This window comes from Hypoxylon fragiforme (genome assembly GCF_022984875.1).
Source record: "Hypoxylon fragiforme strain CBS 206.31 chromosome Unknown GGS25scaffold_3, whole genome shotgun sequence".
Classification (NCBI taxonomy): Eukaryota; Fungi; Ascomycota; class Sordariomycetes; order Xylariales; family Hypoxylaceae; genus Hypoxylon; species Hypoxylon fragiforme.
This window is the reverse complement of record NW_026054758.1, coordinates 3,737,835-3,759,377: the sequence shown is the minus strand read 5'-3', so window position 1 is coordinate 3,759,377 and position 21,543 is coordinate 3,737,835. Positions and strand designations below refer to the sequence as shown.

The 21,543-nt window shown below is 48.1% G+C and overlaps 5 protein-coding genes across 5 annotated transcripts; 2 read left to right on the top strand and 3 right to left on the bottom strand.

The window, feature by feature from the left end:
* Nucleotides 1-1,932: 1,932 nt before the first annotated feature.
* On the bottom strand, nucleotides 1,933-4,277 carry GGS25DRAFT_530405 (uncharacterized protein; the record flags this gene model as incomplete). The annotated part of the gene is made up of 6 exons (XM_049265379.1): nucleotides 1,933-2,370; nucleotides 2,640-2,818; nucleotides 2,896-3,024; nucleotides 3,137-3,200; nucleotides 3,331-3,573; nucleotides 3,936-4,277. 6 exons carry the CDS (start codon nucleotides 4,275-4,277, stop codon nucleotides 2,029-2,031), a joined length of 1,299 nt encoding a protein of 432 aa, XP_049119447.1. The 3' UTR covers nucleotides 1,933-2,028.
* A 3,889-nt stretch (nucleotides 4,278-8,166) lies between these two features.
* Nucleotides 8,167-10,368, bottom strand: GGS25DRAFT_483631 (P-loop containing nucleoside triphosphate hydrolase protein). Its single transcript, XM_049260387.1, has one exon. The coding sequence runs from the start codon at nucleotides 10,115-10,117 to the stop codon at nucleotides 8,459-8,461; it is 1,659 nt and encodes a 552-aa protein (XP_049119446.1). The 5' UTR covers nucleotides 10,118-10,368; the 3' UTR covers nucleotides 8,167-8,458.
* A 386-nt stretch (nucleotides 10,369-10,754) lies between these two features.
* GGS25DRAFT_483630 (NUC189-domain-containing protein) lies at nucleotides 10,755-12,334 on the bottom strand. Its single transcript, XM_049260386.1, has one exon. It carries the CDS (start codon nucleotides 12,146-12,148, stop codon nucleotides 10,949-10,951), a length of 1,200 nt encoding a protein of 399 aa, XP_049119445.1. The 5' UTR covers nucleotides 12,149-12,334; the 3' UTR covers nucleotides 10,755-10,948.
* Nucleotides 12,335-15,763: 3,429 nt separating this feature from the next.
* GGS25DRAFT_519985 (Bromodomain-containing protein) lies at nucleotides 15,764-18,690 on the top strand (the record flags this gene model as incomplete). Its single annotated transcript, XM_049263817.1, has 3 exons — nucleotides 15,764-15,867; nucleotides 15,926-18,227; nucleotides 18,334-18,690. 3 exons carry the CDS (start codon nucleotides 15,764-15,766, stop codon nucleotides 18,688-18,690), a joined length of 2,763 nt encoding a protein of 920 aa, XP_049119444.1.
* Nucleotides 18,691-19,619: 929 nt separating this feature from the next.
* Nucleotides 19,620-21,124, top strand: GGS25DRAFT_483626 (uncharacterized protein). Its single transcript, XM_049260385.1, has 3 exons — nucleotides 19,620-20,472; nucleotides 20,639-20,712; nucleotides 20,886-21,124. Exons 1-3 carry the CDS (start codon nucleotides 20,196-20,198, stop codon nucleotides 21,015-21,017), a joined length of 483 nt encoding a protein of 160 aa, XP_049119443.1. The 5' UTR covers nucleotides 19,620-20,195; the 3' UTR covers nucleotides 21,018-21,124.
* Nucleotides 21,125-21,543: the final 419 nt, after the last annotated feature.

Here is a 21,543-nt window from a genome sequence, read left to right as displayed (position 1 = left end):
AGTATACATATATATCCGTGATATACGTACATACATACATACATACACCTGTGGATCGTGTGCTCCTCTTACTTGGTCGGTAGGTAGGTCGGTAGGTAACCCCAAAGGCTTCTCTCTTCTCTCTCTCGTTCCCCTTCTCTCCTCTCTAGATGATGGGAGCTTTTCGGTGAGAAGCTAGGCTAGGCTAGGCTAGGTACGAGGGGAGTTTCTAGTTCAGCTGTGGAAATTATACTACCCAGCCCTAGGTGCGGTAGGTACTAGGTCAACCTACCTAATTAGTGAGGCGTTGTGGTTCTATGTAGCTGAAGTGCATGACACATGGTTCTTCATAGGTAGGTTGATTGTGGATAGGTAGGTAGCTACAGTTTGGAAGGCAAAGGTCCCCGGGTGGATTAGGGAGGTAAGTACTTGCGTAAAATTGGTGTTGTAAGCTATTAGGTCGTGCTAGAAAGAGATATCGCTGTAAGTACAGAGACCTTGGAGAAGTTTCAAGCATTGGTGTCGATTTGAGCAAGGCGTCAACTATATTGAGCGTTTCTTCCAGGTCGACAGTATCAAGGCATGAGCACGACATGGCTAGATACAATCCTTCTCGTTCCAGGAACCCAGATACCAATATTCCTCTTACGTATAATACATATCCCCTCACGCATAATGCTATTGCTGGCTAACCTAGTGATACCAACATAAGACAAGTCATCACAATAGAAGCTCACGAGCCAAGAGTATCACCTCTGCCACGAGGCGGAACCTAGAATACTCAGAACAATATCATTGTTGCGCGGGGATCACTAACATCTCCATGAAGGCTACCTATGGAGGTTATGTATACATAAAGTCGTCGTCCTTGCTCTAGCTAGTTCCTCATATAGCCTACCCTGCTTTAGCTCCCCCCCGCGTAGACCTTTACCGGATGTAGAGAGTAGCTCCCCCCCGCGTAGACCTTTACCGGATGTAGAGAGTGGTTGCGACATGCGTCACAAAACAGGCTGACGTCGCGCCAATGGACGCCGGATCCAATAGTAACGCAATCTCCGACACCAGCAGATGCAGGGGCGTCGGGATGGAAATATCCGACATGCTGCAACTTCCATCCGTGAAGATTCTCACCTCTCTCCGAAATGGCTGTCATCTGAGCTGTCATCTTCACTTGCCATGCCCTTCGTAGCTCCTACAGACCCTTTTTGCTCTGTGGTGTCCCCTGTATGTTCGCGGCTGCCACCTGCCCGGCCAGTCGGCCTAAGGCAGATGTGCTTGAAGCGCTCGGACCGGGGCGCCGTGTGAGATGGCTGTTATTGGTTGAGCGAAGGAATTGTAGGTGGCGGAGGGAAAGGTGAAGGAGGGAAAGGTGAAGGAGGGAAAGGTGAAGGAGGGAAAGGTGAAGGTGGTGGTGGTAACGCGCCAGGCGGGTTTTATGAGCGGTGGGGATTGTGGTATCACACGGCCACGGCCACGGCCCCATGGCCAACTGCAATGGAAGCGACTTCCTGGCCACGAGGCCGTGAGGCAATTCCCTCAAGCGATCCGCCCATTATAACGCACGACAAGGCGGACCCTTCTTGGTGACAGGGTCCAGTGTTGCTGTCAACCGCAACCAGGAAATGGGGAAAGAAGGCGAAGAAAGCCTACTTCATTCCCAAGTATGCTGGAGAAGCGCCCTTAATTGGGACTCTGGTATGTGGCAGATCCCTTGCACACCGACAAGTACCTCGGTTCGAGCCTCGTCTGGCTGTGCTCAAACGAGGACAGGCGTAAATGAAAGAAGGGATGCAGTTGAACGAACCGGCTGTCATTGATGCTTGGTGGCAAGCCGAGAAGCAGGAAGCCGAGAGGCAGGCAATCTGGCACATGAGAGTCCTACCGTCAGCGCAGAGCGCAGAGCAAAGCAAGTTTTGGGCACCTTCTGTCGGTGCACGTCGATGTGCTGTGGCTCCCGGGCCGGGCCTCCAGCGGAGGAAACTGACTTGGGAGGAGGTTCGTCCCACCCACGTCACGAAAGTTCTGCCATGGCGGTTCATCTGTGGGCGACTACGACGCTGCCTTTGGCGATTGCGATGCCGCCATAGGAGGACTGGGCCCAGCGCGCGGGGCGGCCAATCTGGTTCCAGCCGTCCTGTAGCGGCGTTCGTCATCGCAAACGGCAGTTTCTAGCGACTCGAGTAATTCTTGAGAGCTCATGACGCGGGCGGGAGTAAGGTGAGAAAACACGTAACGAATAGATGTCGAACTTGACAGCCGGCTGACGATGGCGCCAACATCAAGCCGAAACACGCAAGACAGCCAGCCCCCATGATGAAGACTAGTTTCATCGCCCCTTGGGTTTGGGCTCGGGATCGGGCTCCCCAGAGCCCCACGTTGTAGGAAGCGGGTCTAGCTTTGATGCTACCCATGCAGGTGTTCGAGGCTCTCTGCTAGATAGGAGTTGTCGCCGAGAGTGATGGTTACCGTTAGAGGGAATGCGAGAAGTCATGCCATTCTGGCCACAAGCACCTTCCCCCCGCCAATAGTGGGTGGTCTCTCAGTAGAGCCAAGACTAAGGTGGGATGTGAGGTAAGTAGCATGGAAGAGGAGGGTATTTTACTATAATTACAATGCTCCCACGCACTCCGCGTGTAGTCTTATAGGTACCAAATACGTACCCCATTGGGGGCTCGCTCTTGAGGTGGAAGAGCTTTGCCGAGAACGGTGGACGAAGAGGATGTACGAGAACTCGTCACACGCACAATGTCCCTCCAGATCTGAATATCTGGGAAGGCCAGCGTTTTCGGCCATGTTGTATAGTGAAAATCGTTTCGAAGGTGAGTCGCGACACAAAACGCTGAAGGAAAGGCAGGAGGGAAACGTCATGTTGGTGGTTTCGACGCGCCAGGACCATGGATCCTAACGAAACCTCACAAGCTGAATGAAAAAGGGCGTTCTGGTTGCCCATTTCTCTGGCCCCCCCATCTTTTGGCAGGAAACGGGTTTCTGCCCCCGGGTCGTAACGGGGTACGAGAGCGACGTTAAAATTGCCTTTGAAGTCTGCTGAAGACGTATAGAGATCGATCTAGACCAGCGTCATAGTTGTCCGTACCTAGGTAGATGAGGGTGAAGGCTAGGCTCAGCTGCCTTGGTCTTGTTGTTGCAGATCGCATACAAGGGCACCAGTCGAAGGCGTCGATTTCGACCTTGAGCATGACGTTGATGTTGCTGTCCCCGCCCTAAAAGAAAGAGAAGGTGATAAACCTCATATAAGAGGGATGTTAAAATTTGGAAATGTGGTTGAGCCCTTATAGAGGTTTTGGAGATGGGCTTCCTCATCGTTGATATGACTTGATAGGTATGACCGACTTCTGTAGGGGGCTTGCGCACAGTGTGCGGACGCACCGGCAACGAACGGCAATAGATCGCCTTAAGAATAATCTTCCGTAAACCAGGAACAGAGAGTATGGGCATCTTGGTATATCGGAACTCCACAAAGGCACCATCAATATCGAGGATGCGTTGCGCCACCCCCCCGTCATGTGCGAGTTGTTGAGGTGAGACGGAACCATGAATTGAGGGCCGATGTTCGGAAGCTTCGCAAATAATCGGCTTGCAGTCGTAAAGGTTTAGCAAAGCACGTTTCGACACTCGGAAGATGGGTAGGCAAGGTAGGACGGGGGAAGAAAGAGGGGCCTCTTTCCTAACCCCATCTCTTTTGGCGAGCCTATCGAAGAGCTTCTTGCACGTGGAGACCGCTTATGCGCCGGTCAGCAGCTCTTCGATAGGCTTGCCAAAAGAGATGGGTTCGCGGCACTGTAGAGTGCTCCCATCAATACTGGAATAGTAGGCAACACTATTCGAAAGGAGGGGGGGGGGGCAACACATGCTTCCCCTGGTGAATGTCTTGACGAGGAGCCGTAGAATGAGCACATATATCGGTTAGGAAACCAGGACTAGCTCGCTCGTGATACCCACGTAGCGCGGATGATGTTCGCGGAGGCTAGGAAACTGCGTCTAGGCCGGCTAGCTTCAGAGTCGGTGGTGGATAAAATTGAAAGGTGAATAATTGAAGGGGCAAGTCTATGGGTTATGGGGTATGGGTACAAAGTGAGGGAGTTGTCGTCAAGAATGAAATCGACAAGGTCGTACGTATGGGGTCGCAGAAGATGTCTGGAATGGTTGTGGTCTTGGGTGAGTACAGCCAAGGCTGTTGTGGCGCGCTTGGGAATTGGCGAGAAATTGGTGGCAGTGATGCAAGCTGCCCGCCGCCATGCGACGTTGAGGTTGTGGTTGTAGTTGGTAATATATGACATGTCTTGACGTGAGAAGGCAGACGCAAACTAGGATCGATTGATCATCAATCAATACCACCAGTCAATCTTTCTTCTTAATGGCGATCTGGGGAACGTGTTCATTTCAAGCAAAACAGCCCCACAGCCCTAGATACCCACCAACGTTAGGAGAAATGGATTGAAATAGCCGTGGTTCATTACCCGACACAAAAAGTGGAGGGAGATTTGATCTGCTTCACGCCGAACCAAGCGTCGGTGAAGTGGTGCTGATAGTCATTCCACAAACGGATGTAGCCGAGTAAGTGGGGATTGTAAAGTAGTTTGCTGCCATGTGGGAGCACAGATATGCGTATTTGCTTGATGATATTGTAAGGCAGGGGAGTCTGATAGATGCAGTGTGTTTTAGGATAGTAGTTGTGTGTCAACGCAACAGATGCCACGATCCTAGTTGCTGATCAACACACCTAGGATTATGGCATTTGTAGGAATGACGGTGTGTCGAGAAAGAGGAGTGAAGACAATTGTCTTGATGATAGGATTGGGACAGTATATACCTAGTAGGAATATAGAGTATGATGGAGTGTTGGGATGTGTAGGAAGTTGGCAATGGAGTGATGCCGTGTAGAAGTGTAGTAGTATTTGGAGTAAAGATTGCCCAGGAGGTTTGTAGATGGGAGGAGGAGGAGATGAAGATGAAGATGAAGGATGAGAAGAAGATGGGAAGAGACGAAAGAAATATGTTGAGCTGGTTGCAAAGTTATAAGATTGCTGCCTAGGCATGATACACCGTGGATACAGACTTCAGTGCCCTGTACTTGCCCACATAGTGATACTTGGTAGGAATATCATGATGATGCCACTTTAAGTTACGTGTAGGTAGGTAAGTACTATGTAGGTAGTGTCACAGGTTCCAGTTCTTTGCATGCCTAGGACAAGGTGAGAATCTAATGTTACTGTCAGAAAGGTTATCCCATATGACCCCTAACCCTTCATGTACCTTAGGTATCTAGTATCTAAACAGTTTGTTTTGCCAAAGTGTTGCCTGAGTCAATACTTGAGTAGTGGTGATTAGAAAGGTGGTAGACATTACTCCTTGACTACTAGATACTAGGTACCTAGGTAAATAATAAGAATGAGGCATGTTTGTTCACATTCGAGCGTGACAGCCTCTGCTACTCGTCACCATCTACCAAGCAGCATCGTACTGAGCATATTGAACTCAAAAATACCCCTCACTCCCATTGGATTCTTATCGAGTCACCTTGCGGGTATAGATGGGGACATTATGGATCCTTACAAAGCTACTTCCGATCCACGAGCCCCTCCCTTCATACCTACATTTGTAGTAGGTAGGTACCGAACCTTCCTGTCTCTGTGGCATATGAGTCAGTTTTGAATTCAATGATCATACGTTTGTCCGTAGTATGTGTCATCTATCAGGATACTTGCTCTGTTGAGGCCGTTTTATACCAGGCCACGCCCATGCATGAGAGTTTTCTATACCCAAGTGCTCTTTCTATACGTGTAAGAGCCCCATATGTACAATCGACTGGCCTATTACCTACCTTTTGATCTCACGGGTATCAGGCACACTAGGTTAAGTTCAGTGTAGAACACCAAAATAGAATTTGATGTTTCTCAGTCGCAAGGATGGCATTGGAGGATACCTAGGGTAGATGAGGAAGGGACATGTCGATAGGATTCATGACTGGAGAGGTCCACGGGTACATATGGGGCATGTCGAATCGTTGTAAACACGTGAATGCTAAAAAGGAGAAGGTGGGTAGGTACCTAGGTAGTGGTCAATCGTGTACTAGGTACCATGTACGTACTACCAAGCACCCAAAATGACTGATATATAAGCAACTTTTGTAAAAAGGGTAAGCATGAGAAGAAGAGAAAGATAGAATGAAAAGAATGATTGCTTTGTTGAGGGTTCCGATGTAAATTTCCCAAGCTTGAGCCATATATCCTACTACCTAGTACATACTGTAGGTAGTACCTAGGTACCTAGGTATTATCACGCGTATAAGTCATTCTTCGAATTTTCTCGCGGTAGTAAGTCATAGAATAGAGAGTAATACATATATATATATTGCCCCTAGTAGTCCCTAGGGATGTAAAAGATCTCCGTACAGTGAAAAATACCGCCCCAAGTCTCCTAGGTTCCGCCTCATGAGTCGTGATAGTAGCAATCGGCATTTTTGCGGATTCGCTATGAGCATCCATCTTCCAAACCCATTTAAGTATCTAAGGACGTAAATTATAAGAGGTACGTGTATAAAAGAGTGTTTTAAATCTATACAAGCCCCTAGTTCATCGCTGTATTGGTAGAAGATAGGCCGCCACCCACACAGCCACCAACCAAGTACTTGTGCAAATAAACCTATATTTCCCACAACAACATCCTACACCCAGTACATCTAGGCTGGAATACGGCCTTTCCTACCTCCTAGAAGCAATTCCCGGCCCAAAAACCCACTCTAACACTCCCTACCCCCCAAAACCAAATCCCCATGCTTAGGGGTGCCGGGGAACAGCGAGGGTGAGGCCAGGAGCCAAGGAACCGGAACAGGTGGGCTACAGGCCGGAGAGGGAGTGGAGACACCGATTTTCGGCTAAAATTCGGATTTCGGCTGCCGGGGACGGAGTTAGACCGAGGGTGGTTGGGTGCCCGGCCGGTGAGTTGGTACACGGTTCGGGACCGTATTTGAGCACTTTTTTTTGGAACCATGAATATGGGTGGCTAGATCACTATCAAATGAGGTGTTTCCGATGGCTCCGGACTCACCTTGCTGTCGTTGAAGGGTTGAATTGCTTGGTTGGGGTGAGGTTGGGAATATGCATATTTTGCCTTGGGGCTTTGGTGCCTTAGGCTTGGGAGAATTTTGCACGGAAAATCACTAGTAGAGACAGTACAGTATATTAAAGAAAAGAAAAGAAAACTAAGTGGTAAGGTTGGGGTGTTGTTCACCCTGAGGTGATGGGCCAATACTACGGTCACCACCACAGTGAATCGTAGCACAATGAAACTTCTGCAGAAGAACTAGCTCTGTGGGGGGGTTATCTAAGATACAAATCATAGTAGTTATCCCAAGTAATAATCTTTGCTTCAGACATTTCTTTGGGGAAAAAAGTTAGGAGTCAGTAGGTATTGAGGTTGACACCAAGAGTGTTACCTAAGAACCCAACCCAGGTACCTATGTACTTTTTAGTTGCCAAACACCACACACAATCCACTCAACATACAATCCATACCAAACCAAACCAAACCCCTTATCCTTTCTTCTCTTCCTCCCCCTTCTTTTCACCTCCCCATTATCTTATTAACTCCTTACCTTGATACCTATGACACAAACACGCAACAAGGAATTGCCGAATTTGGACAACCCAGGGACATTCTGACCAATGGCGATTGAGCAAATGCTTGGCGCGATTCTTGAAACCATCTGATTGGAAGACACCTAGCTAGCCTGAACTTATTTTGGGAAGCCGTCAAATGGGATGCAGCTCTTGAGCAATTGTGCGAAGTACAGGGAGATGCATGGAATCTCCTGGTGTAGTGATAAAGACACTATTATGTACCTAGGCAGAGTACCCTGGGTAGGTAGGTGAGCATCCAATGCACGAAGTTTGCGGCCAAAGGTACGGACCAAAAGATACCTCAACCCCATAGTGCGCCACTATTCGGAGGGCTCTACCAGGCACACATTCAAAGTCAAGTCGCCCACAACCCTTAAAATTGTAGCACCATATAGCACACTTTGAAGCTATAATGTGCTATAACCTTTAAGGTATCTTTTGGTCCTACTTTTGGCCGCAACCATTGTAATTCCAGAGCATACATAATGTAGAAGGGATTTCCAATAAACCACCCCAAGGTTGTGGAGAGCACACTGCAATGCTTGGTCTCATATAAATCAAGGCCGCGATCAAGGCCGCAAATGTCTAAAATGTCTAAGATTCCTTTAACCTGTCAATGCCTTTCCTATCTAAGTGAGTTGCTTTCATGGCGGTTATATAAACTACCTGCCTACCACTTTTTAATGCATGGTTTATCCTGACCACAACGCCTTCGCAATCCGTGCGTGCCATGAAGATCAATGATCCTTTTCCCCTGAAATGTACTTTGTTTCGTACTACCCTTTTATACAGTCCATACCTAGTACCTTTAATGCCATTCTTTGCTGGCTAGGCACTACTCAAGCGTCCGCCATAACCAAATCCGGGTCCACCTCCGTACCCAAATCCCGCTCTTCCAAGAATGTACGTCCAAGGAGTGAATCCGGCAGGTAATCCTGCTTGACCTTCCCATCCCTGTAATTGGGGTTGTATTTATACTCCCTGCCATACCCCAGCTCTCGCATCAGCCTCGTCGGCGCATTTCGCAGGTGGACCGGCACCGGCAAAGCTGCAACGCCTGGTTCCTTCAGGGCCGCGAAGGCGTTGTTGAGTCCCCTGTACGCACGTGTGCTTTTTGGCGCGAGCGAGAGAGCCACGGCGCAATGAGCTAGTGGAATCCGGGCTTCTGGCATGCCGATTTGCTGTGTTGCGGTATATGTCGACGTCGCTAGGCTTAGCAGCGAGTTATCTGCCAACCCGACATCTTCGGATGCAATGACAACCATTCGCCGTGCAACAAAAAGAGGGTCTTCCCCTGATTGCAACATACGCGCTAGGTAGTATAGTGCGGCATCCGGGTCGGAGCCACGGACTGATTTGTGGAAGGCTGAGATAGTATCGTAGTGTTGGTCGCCCGCCCGATCATAGACAAGGGTCTTGGTAAGTGATTCCTTGATAATCTCCTTCGTCATCCCATCTCTATTTGACAAAGACAAAGCTAGTTCCAGAAGATTCAGTGCGGTACGCGCATCTCCGTCGGCAAAGTTGGCCAGGTAGCTCATCAATTCCTCGTCGAGGAGAGGGGAGAGGGGCGAAGAAGTGGCGGAGACCTCAGCTTGCAACGCCCGTGCTAACACGCGTTGAATGTCCTGCGTTGTCAGCTTTTGGAGTGTGAAAGTCCTACACCTCGAAAGTAGCGCGTTGACGATCTTGAAGCTTGGGTTCTCGGTTGTTGCGCCAATAAGAGTTATAGTGCCTGCCTCGACTGGTTTCAGGAAGACGTCCTGTTGTGATTTCGAGAAACGATGTATCTCGTCGCAGAATATTATCGTCTTTCGCCCCGTGAGTCCCAGCTCGTTGGCTGCGTCGTTGAAGATCTTTTTACATTCCGCTACGCCAGAACTTGTCGCGTTCATCTCAATAAACCGGGAGCCCACCATATTTGCTATGCAGCGCGCAATGGTTGTCTTGCCTGTACCTGATGCGCCCCATAGTATCATTGAAGGTACCCGATCGTTCTCGATTAGTGATCGCAGGACACCATGCGGGCCAACTAATTCCTGCCCAAAGACGTCGTCGAAGTTTCGTGGTCGCATGCGCTCAGCAAGGGGTGCTGCCCTATTGGTCTTGTTTCTTTTCAGCATCGGGCCTGTCTCTACTGGTGTCACATCCTCCTCCATCTTGTTGCTATCATTGTGTACAGGTGGCACCTCTCCAGGCCCTTCATCATATGAACGCTTCAGACTTCCATTTGACCTCGCACCTTCCACATTGCCGTTGACGAGGGGCAAGTTGACTTTGGCGGGTGTGGCATGTCGTTTGGCGGAAGGGGTTTGGAAGAAGGTCGACGCGGGCCGTTTCTGCGAGGATATAGAACCGTTGGGCTGGGTGGATGAAGCGACGAAGGGGGAGGATGAGACCGTCGAGGGGTCAAATATGAAAGTCTGACAGCCCGAATCGAGGTGGTCGTTGATCTTGGCTGTCTGGACATGTTTGCTACAGACTGGACATTCAACCATTATGGCGTTCGAGTTTGGTGAGTGGCAAGGAATTCGGGAATGCGAGGATCTAAGAGACGTATAAATGGATAATCATTCTATGAAGCAACTATAAATAAGTTACATAGGCCGAACCAAAAAAGAAAAAAGAGAATCGAATGTCATTGACGCGAAATAGGAATAGTTAATAGTTGAGTAATAGTTGAGTTCTAGAAGGCGAAGACGCGCTCAGATAAATTATTTCGAATACCCATAACTAACCACCTATGTAGGTGTACGTACTATCTAGGTCCTTGTAGCTGGAGCTTAGTTAATAGTTATACACACCTGCATTCATATCGATAACGGCTTCCTTCGTGTTCCAATCAGACTTTGAGTTTCGGGCAATAGGCCTCAGAAGACCCACTTACCGTTATGGTTATATACATACATACCCTAGTATGTAATGTACTAACCTTAGGTTACTAGTAGTAATAGGAGGGCGTGCACTATGGTATTCCCATACTGAAGCTTTAACTCGTCGATCAAACTTGAAGCTATATAGAATCCCTGGTACACATGATGATTGATGAGACATGCACTACACCCCACTAGTAATTACTAGATATTTCTATCGGCCTGTCTGAATACCTAGGTAGTTGTCAATATCTCCATGAAATTTCAAAGTAGGCACGTAGTATTATTTTAGTAGTAAATCTCAAGCTACTTAGCACCTACTTATATAGGTATTGGTACATCTGTATGTGTGCCTCCTCATGCCATTGATGAACTACAGTGAATCAAGGGAGAGTGACGGGTATCAGTTTATATTGTGATGAAAACCTCTATTCAGCATCTCTCCACAATAATACTTCATATTCTTTTCGTCCTCGATCGTTTCACCGGTCGTTGAGACTCTGCCGCCTCAGCCTCACTATCTTCCTCTTCTGATTCCACATCATCATGCTTCACTTCGTTCTCGTCCAAATCATCTTGAACCGCTAGGTCATCTTCACCCTCCTCTTCACCCTCGCTGGATTCTTCGTCATCCTCTGAATCGTTTTCGAACACGCCGTTGGTGACAGGCAGCTCGTCGTTATCCTCGACCATGTCCATTGCCCCATTAACCAAATCTGCATCACTCTCTTCTCCCTCCACGTAGACGACACCTTCCTCGTCATCTTCCTCATCGGGGTCTCTATTCCGTTGCATCCCCCGCCGTAGGTCCATTTGTGCCTCCAACAGATCCAGTTTGCCCTTGAGGGCTAGCAACGAGTTGAGACCTCGTGATCGCTCCTCAAGCACTCGATGTAGTTCCCCTAGCTTCTTTGCCAATCCAGCCTGGGTCGCCAATGCGCCTCCATGTGCAATAAGTGTCCATTGGACCCAACACATGAGGCTGCCAGCCCGCCCGGGACGCCTGTGCAATCTGGATGCGATTTTGGTTAGAAGGGTAGTGGCGAGGCTAGAGTCTAATCTTTCGATGGTTTGTCGGATTGTGGCACGGTCAGTGGTATGAAGACACGACTCCAGGAGGTCTGAATCGTCGGTGCGAAGTGCTTGGGATAGAACTGTCCCAAGGGACGAGAGGCTGGGAGGAGCTAACGAACGCCCCGGGGCAGCGGGAGCGTGAGGCTGTGTGGAAATCGCAGCAGGAACTTCAATGGCGTCGTGCGCGCGAGCAAGCTCGCCAAATGTGGGTTGGGAAGGGTCTTGGTCAGACTCGCCATCAATTGCCATATCAATGTCAACGTCTCCGTCGTTGTTGTGTGGTGGGTTGTCATTCTTTGGCGTGATTTGGTCTTGGGAAGCTGGAACTTCGGCCTTAGCAGCACCGTTGCGCAATTTCGTAGATTCCCCATCCTCCTTTTCTCCATCTGAATACTCATAGTCACTGCTGGCACTGTCGCTTGAAATTTCTATCAATTCGCCCGTGATTCCAGGCTCTTTTGAAATATTAGGAATTGACACAGCTGTCTCAGACTCGTTGATAGTAGTCTTAGAGGGGATCTTTGCGCTCTGCTTGACCACTGGGTGAGCGATCACGTTTGGTGGTTTTCGTTTAGTTGACATGTTTTCCTTGGCTGCGAAAGACAGGTTGAGTTGATTATGTAGGAAGATGATTTAGGCAAGAAGGTTTATATTCCAGTGACTGATCAGAAAATACACCTTAAAATTTGGCGGAGGGTGAGAGCGCAAGATTGAAAAGTTCTTGTACTATTCACGAAAGTAGCGATTCCGAATAGTTATAAGCAAGGTACGGTACCTCAGGTAGTTTTTTTTTTTTTTCCTATGATAAGAGATGAAATCAATTCCACAGTACGATAGGCACTTGGTATTTCCGCTACCGAAAATACTAACTATGTACAATACGCTCAGACCACATAACATATGCAGTACTAACTTGAAGTACCTAAGATTTACTCAACATTGAAAGTTTTTGCGCTTAACTATTCGACGGCTGTCGCTAGCTTCAAAGCAGCGTGGCTGCGTGGGTAAATGCATTGTATTGTACAGTATTTGGAATTTTGTACTGTTTTTCTTAGTACCCACGTACATACTATGTAGTCACATCTTCTTCGCCGCCCCATTGCACTCCTCATTCTTTTCAAATGGGCGTAAAATCTCTCCCCACCGCAACTTTTTTGTTCAGATCACATTTGTGCATTTCTAAACTGTCGCCAACACTGAACACCGAACACTGAGTTACTAGATATGGAGCCATTATCTAGGTACCCGGTTAGGTCTCCGGCTTCGAATCTATGACGCACATTCAGGGTTTCAAAGCTATTCTCCTGAGCACGAAATCCCTCTTCTCAATGCGGACAAGGAGGATCTTTGGCAGCGAGATTTCGACATGAAGCTCTTTCGGGTCAATCATGTGATGATACTAGGCACCAAAACCTAGGTACTTGGTGGCAACACGAAGCCCTAAAGTTGACCTTATCTAGTGTTCTGGTGCTGTTCTTATCGACCTTCTCCTTGACAATGAACGAATACTCTGCATACCTTCACGCCTCGGGTGCATCGAGCATCGTTCAAAAAAAAAAGAGACGGTCGGTGGCTTCCATCATTTTAAATGAACAGGGATACCAAAACACAACGCGTCATGATTGGGCCATAGCCGGGTAGTCATCATTGCGCTCGGACTCTGATTGGATACCTGTATCTGGCCCGTCAAACAATATTCTCACATCAAAAACTTCGAGCCCGGGTCTTGTCTTCTAATTTCTAAACCGCATCGATAAGTTTTTCTTTTCGGAATGTCGACTCAAGTACTATCACAGGGAAGTTTTCACTGTATTCCGAGGACAGTCCATTTTCGGCGGACCCCTTGGGGAGAATAATTTGCTTATTCCAATGGAACTCAAATGGAACTCGACAAGTCAATGGCCAAGATGCGATGCGTGTTTGCCTATCAGTGCACACTGCAGCAGTGGGTAGGTTAGTATGTACTTTTTCTTTTCATCCAGATGTCCACAGTACCTACATACACAATGATGTTCATACGTTCACACTTTTTCATACACACAATACTTACATGCACACGCAATGTTGTATGTGGCAGGTACATGATCAATCTTAGGAGTGTGTACCCTGATCCTTGTCTCAAAGTGACCCACATCGTGGCATCTCGATAACATGATTTGCCGTCGGATGCGTTGTTACACCCACGGTAGGCGCGGTCTCAAGGAGATCCCTGTCTCAATTCTCCAGTGATGGCGAACCGTGATTTCGCAGCTCGGGAAAGCGCGTTCTACAAATAGGAAAGTGGCCCCAATCCAGAAATTTTCGCGATGAGTCAAAAAAAAGAGACCTCTGATTCCTGAGATCTTTTTTACAACCCTTCCTCCTATTTTTCTAATTTCTGCCCAACCCCAACCCCCAACCCCCTCCCGTCTAATATTCCGATCACCGACACCGCCTCGCATCTTGAGAAATTGGTTTCATACCCTTCTCTACCTCAATTCAACACCCCGATCACACGCGCACCACGCGACGAAAAAAGTACCCAGGTACCTTTTTACTTCTTTTACATTAACTGTCTTTCCTTATTTCCCTCGTGTGCGCGCTGCTCGACGATTCGTTGTTTTTTAATATTTTTAAAGTTTTTTTTATTTTTTATTCACCCCAATCCATCCCCTAAAACGGTAGGATTGAGCAGCTATCGCGACCGCAGCCGCATTGACCACCCATTGCATTTGCATCTTCGCGCATCTGCCTCATCATCGCCTTTTTTTTTTCGCGATTGATTCCCATCGTCGCCTATCCTCAACTACAAGCGGATTATCGTTGCCGGCTTAATGTTCGTTTGGTCTGATTTAGTTCAACGCACCAAACCTCATTAAACACTTTTGACAACACTGCCATCTAACGACGCGCATCCACTCATCCCACCATTGCGCATCACCAACCAAACCACCGCCATTCCATTGGTCTCCATCTCCATCTCCGTCTTGCATCATCAAGAAAAAAATAATTTTATTCATCATCGCCACCCCATCCTGACTATACATCTATCCCTTATCCGAACTCTTTGAGTGCTGGATTCTGGATTCGGGATTCGAAGGTAAGGCAAATGAAAGAATTTCTTTTGTCATTCTTGATTCATTATTCATCCTACTTGCTGTCCCTGCTGTCCCTTATCTTGATACCTCCCATCTTGCCATCTTGGCCAATACATACATGTATCATCAATTCCTTTCGCTCCCAATTGAAGGTTGTACCTACGCGAGCCAAATATATCCATCTTGGTACTTGCGGCTTCATATTGCCCCGATACCCGTTCAACCCGTTGGCCGTTGCTGGCCGTTGCACAACTAGTACGCGTCCACGCTCCCGGTCCTTAGCGTCGATATTTGAACGCGAATCATCTTTGGATTGTTGAGGTAGGTAGAGAAGGCTTGTTAGTGACCAGTTGCGGTAATCCCGCCTGGTTCGCTGACCGTAGCTGACCACACTGACTATTGGCGTATCCAAAGTTCCATGGATAGAAGGCCGGCCATGTTAAAATGCAGACCTTTGCATCGACAAGAAAATGCTCAGATGAGGACGAATTTCAATAAAAAGACCATACCATCCCGCTAATATCCATACTTGGAAGTCTCTTGCGACTAAAAGATACCCATTGTTCCCAGCCTCTTTTCCCATTGGCCAGTCACATTGTACCGTGTTTCTTCTTATGGTTGTCGCATCTCGCAAGGCTGGGTACAGAAGGCACGAAGCAAACAGACCTCACCGTATCGCAAACCCACTCGTCGTTCGTTTGGTCTTGTCTTGTTGCGTGTATTCTACATTCAGATTTTTTTTCCCTTTTTACCCTTATTCATCATCCTGAATAATCACATTTTTTCCTATTACTCTTGCCACATAATCCGCTTATTATTTTGATCATCACTAATCATTTCGAAAGGCATCAGAATACGCTGCGATCCGTTCGCTAATACTTCAAGGTTAGTTATCCTGATGCCCTCGAGCAGCCTTGTGGTGCGTATAGAGGGTGATCGTGCTATCGCGTAGGCTTGTTGCGTAGCATAGCAACCTGTAGCGCATTGCTCAAACTTCAGCCAGTGCAATAAACTAACGATCCACTTTTATTAGGTTTGAACTTATATGTTCATGTGAGAGGTTTATAATACCGTGACATCCCGCGATCAAATTCATACACTGTCAAGGTGAATGGCAATTATGGCGACCGAGCAGCCTCAAACATCAACAGATCAGAAGGTTGTCAGTTCTCCGCCAGACGAGGAGATGGCAGTGGGCACATCAGATACCCTTCCGGTCAACGGGTAAGTAACTTGCCTACTTCTCTTTGAGCTCAGTAAACTAAAGGACGCGTTTCATTAGACACTCCAAATCGGAAGAAGTCAAGGCAGATCCTAAAGACTTGACGGTCAATGGAAAAGTAGAATCGTCAGAGTCGAAGTTGGCAAGCGCAGACGATTCTTTGAACCAGAAAGCATTTGCTGCTAACAACAGTCTCCCCGAGCAAACGTCGACGAATTCAATTCCAGACCCCCCCCAAACTACTGACACCGATATGCCGGATGCGAATGGGACTTCGGATAGTAATGACAAGCCTGTATCAGCGGAAGCAGACAAGGCCGACTCAGTACCCGAGGAACAACCTGCGAAGGAGGGTAGTACGACTCAAGATCCTGCGCCGCATGTTTCCGACGTCGAACAACCTGTGGATGCGATGGACGTGGATCCCGCTGCAGAACGCACTAAGCCAGCATCGAATGGTGACAATGACGAAATTGATATACAACAAAAACCTACCGATCTTAACGATTCGTCTGTCCCTACATCATCTCAGGAAATGAGCCAGCCGTCTACCGGCCTTTCCAAGTTGGACATCAAGGATGCTCAACCTGATGCGACTACCTCCCAGCCCGACACTCCTATGACTGATCAATTAGCGTCCACAGCAAAGGTCGCACGCGGGCGAGAAGAGGATGGCGACGATGAGCGAGCAGCGAAGCGGGCAAAGACTGAAGAAGATCGGGGCGGACCTGCCGCAGATTCATTGGTTGTCGCGAATGATGTGCCGCCAGCAACAACTTCCACTGATTCCACAGATGAGAAATTGGATGACCAAGTTATCACGCCCTTTCAGAACAGACAAATCAGGCAGGTTTTGGCAGGAGTTAAGAAGACGAAGAATGGCAACAATTTTAAGCAGTCTGTAGAACGACTGTGGCCGGGTTTGTGGGATGACTACAGAGCTAAGATAACGAATCCTGTGGATATCTCACTATTTGAGTCGAAGCTCCGCGAAGACAAGTACTCTAATTACGGTGCATTCAAGGCTGACCTCCAATTACTATATGATAACTCAGTCACATTCAATGGTGAAACCAACAGCGTCACGCAAGCTGCAGGTATTATTAGAGATCAGGTTCTGGCACGCCTGTTCGAAATTTCGAAGTTGGAAGAGCCTGCCAAGCTTGAGAAGGGTAAAGCACATGCGACTCGCCATCCTGAACCTCGCGCAGCGACTCAACCTCGCCGACAGTCGCAGTCTCAGCCGCGACCGCCAGCAGCAAGCCCGAAGCCGAGACCTACGCCCCCCGCGCAAGCCACCCAATCAGCTACCTCATCTTCGGCGCCAGCTTTCGCTATCCCCCCCAATGGCATTCCTCAGATTCGTCGTGATTCGACGCGAGAAGACAACGACAGACCCAAGCGACCAATACACCCACCAAAGAATCGTGACCTAGACTACGCCTCAGCTAATCGCAAAAAGCTGGAGCCCGAACAACGGTTCTTTGAGATTGTCTTGGATGAAGTCAAGAAAGGAAAGCATTATGCGTTAAACCAATGGTTCCTCACGCCCGTCGACCCTGTAGCGCTGAACATCCCGACCTACTTCAGCGTCATCAAGAAGCCAATGGACCTTACTACTATGACGCAGAAAAACATCGATGGCGACTACAAGAACGTGAAGGACATAGAGAAGGACATGAGATTAATTGTTCATAATGCTGAACTGTTCAATGGCCAGAACCACGATGTCACCCTTTTGGCAAAACGGCTAGAAGAACTCTTCAAATCCGAGTTGAGTAAGCGGGATCAATGGATGAAGCGACATCACCCTCCAGAAGTGCCATCTACGACGAACGTTTCTGCGCCTAGTCCTGAACGAAGTGCTCATGATTCGGATGAGGAAAGTGAGGCGGGCGGCAATGAGGACAATAATAATGAAGCAATACGAACTCTTCAAGTTCGATTAGACGAGGAACAAGAAAAATTAAACACTTACCTAGGGTCGAAGAAGCCGGACTTAACGATGCTCGAGATACAACAGCAGATGGTTTCAATGCTTCAACGAAAGCTCGTGGAGGAGCGAACTAAATTCCACAGTGAGAAGAAGCCCAAGCCGAAGAAGAAGAGCAGCTCCAAGAGCAAGCCAAAGTCAGGGGGAAGCGGCGCCGCGGCCACGGGCAGTAAGAAAGCAGCGGCTGGAAATGCCACGGCCACCAAAAAGGCGCCTCATAATCATGTTGGTAGTCACAAGAAGGCAGCTCCAAAAAGCCGCCCAGTAGGACCGTTGGAGAAAGCAGTTATCGCGGAAGGTATTAGTGACCTCGATGGCAATACTCTGACGAAGGCTGTTGAGATTATCAAGAGAGACACGGGACAGAATGTACGTACCCACTATCCCTCGTCCCTTATCTTTTGAGCCCACCTCAAGCTGTGTTGATGCAGGGCATTTTCCCATTAGCCCGTATTTAAAACTAATGTTGTTGTAGGAGAATGATGACGGCGAAATGGAGCTGGACATAGATGCCCTCTCCATCGATGCCCTGCGAAAGCTTTACGACATCATCCACAAGTCGAACCCGGGCATCCGTGCTGCTCTCGAGAAGAAGCAGGAGTTCAGTGTCCCAGTCAAGGCGGAGCCAGACACCAAACCTAGTGCACCCAAGGCTAAGAAGAATAAGCCAATGAACAAACACGAACAAGAACGAAAAATCGAGCAGCTCCGTGAGCTCAAGGCCCAACTTCAGCGCCACGGCAGCGGCAGTCAAGAGCCTCTACCTGGCGAGGTCGAGGACAACCACCCCGGGGATTCGAGTGAGGAGGAGAGTGATTCCGAAGAAGAATAAGCACTCCGTAGACTTGAGAGTGAAGAGGATATTGATTCCGAAGAAGAATATGAGGATAAAAACTTATCGGTAATCTGGGCAAGCTTTACATCCTCGGTACATTTACGTACCACTTTTCAACCCCCCCAGACGACGCATGATGAGATGTTTCGGAAATCCGTGACTCGCATTAATTCATGACGTCTCATATTCTTTTCCGATGTCTTAATTTAGACGGTTGACCGTTGACTTGGTGACTCAAAGCTTATCGCCAAAAGAGTCAAAATCCGTCTCCCTGGAGAAAAGTTTTAGTACCCTTTGCTGTGCGGTTTTTATCCCCTTCAAACGTAGGGCTTCTTAGGGAATTCATACCGCTGAATTTGGCTTACATTGCCGCGTTAGCTGGTTTGCCCGCAGAATGGTGGTGGTGAGTTGATTTGAGTTGGTTGATGGCCATATGTCCAGGGTCGGTCAGCAAATTTCTGTTGCTACCGTCGCCGAAGGATATTGGAATCAAACGTCGATGAATTCAAACAATAAGACTATTATGACTCAGTCCTAATTTGTAAATACGTAAGTGACTCAGTATCATTGCATTGTAATGGGATCTCTTGCCTAAATTCAAACAAGCCGAAGCTGCCAAGCAGTTCATTCGTAGTGCTAGCTCAAGCTGAATAACCACAAATTAGCACTTGGTGAGTGCTAAAATCATGGAACATTCAGACCAGAGAATTATACGTACTAGATGTACAGTAAATATGTAGGTAGCTAGGTGGGTGGGTGGTCTTGGTGAACATGACTACTAGGTACCTAGGTAGGTAACGAAAGAACGTAAGATGAATGTTGCCAGGGTTGCCGTGGGACCAAGGCCAGTGCACGGACGGACTTTGATGAATAGTCAATAATTGGGGGTCTAATCGACGAAGTCAGAAAGCTTCAAAACTTCAAAACTTCAGAGTAAGAATCAAGCTGTTGTTGACACCTATGCCCGCCAGAGGCTCATCAACGGTAGGTAATCTTTTGTTTATGTTTATGCGTGGGAACTTTATCTGCTTGCCAGCTGTGTGTATTTCCCACATGTCGGCAGCATCGTGGTATCTACCTAGGTAACTACGTGGAAGATTTGGTCTGATAGGGATACCTACCTACCTAAGTTAGGTATGTACGTAGGTAGGTAGGTATGATGCAAAATTTAAGTTGTCGAGAGGCACCATGCGTGATAGTTGAAAGGTTAAGGCCATGCTAAGACGTTGCCCAGGTGAATAGCATTCTTATTTAAGGTCGGGGCGATGGCAGTAGTTGCTCTCAGAGGCCCGTCCCCCCTTTCCTCCCAAACCTACCACTGTTGTTCTTGTTTTCCTATCTACGTCGGTAATATTACTCGTTTTCTGTGAAATCAACACATCGATCGAGTCAAGAAACTATATAATCTACCCGTCTACCTGCCTACATCGGTTACAACATACCTACATAGGGTAGTATAGTCCTTTCACATACCCACACGACTTCATATACACCTACGTACCATGCGTCTCCTAAACATCCTCGCGACAACCCTGCTGTCGTCCACGACAATTCTGTGCGCGCCGCTGTCATCTGATGACACCTATGCGGACGCACAATACCAGCTTTCGCATCTCGACAGCCCCAAGCCCGCCGACGACAACAACAACAACGTCACCGCGGATGGCGGACCCATCACCAGGCACTTCGTGTGCCATCCGAATTTCCTGCAGCAGCAGGACGCGTTGGACGAGACGGAGAGTAGTAAGATGAAGAGTTATTACGATGAGGTTTTGATGGGTAGGTTTTGTATTTTGTTTACTTGCTTATTTAGATACTAGGTACCTGTTGGTGCTGGATAACTTGACCCTCGACCTGCCGCTTTGGGTGCCTGTGTAGGTGGCGGGGAAGAGAAAGGAAGGGAAGAAGGGGATGAATATGGACACGATGCTAATAAACGGAGTAGTGACAGGCGGGTGGTATAAAAATGCGATTTTATTCCCAGGGACCTCGAAACAACTTGAGAGTCGTGGGTCGCACGTAAGTAGCCCCCCCTTTTTCCTTACTCCCGGAAACATGCCTCCTATATACCTGACCCCGGGCTCCCCATCATCAAACCCTCCCCCTTTTCCCGAATGGCACAAACCCAGCCAAAAGCAGCGATGATGGCCCGCTAACCAAAGACACGATGAACGCTGAACTAACGACAACAGTGGCAAAACCCCCTCCATTGCTACAATGGCTGCAGAGGCTGCCTCGTCGGCCACATGGAGAAGCTCACGCCCAACGCTCGCTGCTACCTCGGCGCCGGCTTCAATGCTGAGTGCACGATTGAGTACCAGTGATTGAGCAGGTGTGTTTGGATGGTCGACGATACGAGATACGAGGGATATAGGATAGCAAGCAAGCAGGTATCTGTGATTTATGAGTTTCTGTGTTTAGGGAGAGGGGGTTGAGAAGGGTGGGCTGGTGGGTGTTTGGGGGGGGGTTGGGAGATGTGGTGCTTGTATATTGTGTGGAAATTTTGGTATTTGGTCATCGCTACATGGTGCACACGGAAAATATGTTAGGATATAGTAACCAAGACTCTCATTTATTGATGATCTTAGAAAAATTCAACGGTCTTGTGCTCTTTCACTTTGTCGTTTTGGGCTGTTTTCAGAACATACCGCTACGCCAGAAGGTCAAATGATCGATCTCTCGTTAAATGTCTCTAGTTTATACCAGTGTATATCTGATAGTTGTTATCATATCCGTCCATCATCCGTTCCTTCTCACCCCAAGTTAATTATGCTTTTTGGGTGGTAGAGGCAATCCTCAACTAGACGACCTGGATTTTTACCTACATGTGCCTTCGACATATATAACCTA

Bases quoted from the DNA above. Each gene is read 5' to 3' on its own strand.
- GGS25DRAFT_483631 (XM_049260387.1), bottom strand. From the start codon at position 10,117: ATGGTTGAATGTCCAGTCTGTAGCAAACATGTCCAGACAGCCAAGATC.
- GGS25DRAFT_483630 (XM_049260386.1), bottom strand. From the start codon at position 12,148: ATGTCAACTAAACGAAAACCACCAAACGTGATCGCTCACCCAGTGGTC.
- GGS25DRAFT_483626 (XM_049260385.1), top strand. From the start codon at position 20,196: ATGCGTCTCCTAAACATCCTCGCGACAACCCTGCTGTCGTCCACGACA. The intron at 20,473-20,638 runs GTAGGTTTTGTA...TAAACGGAGTAG, and splicing joins TTACGATGAGGTTTTGATGG to TGACAGGCGGGTGGTATAAA. The intron at 20,713-20,885 runs GTAAGTAGCCCC...TAACGACAACAG, and splicing joins TTGAGAGTCGTGGGTCGCAC to TGGCAAAACCCCCTCCATTG.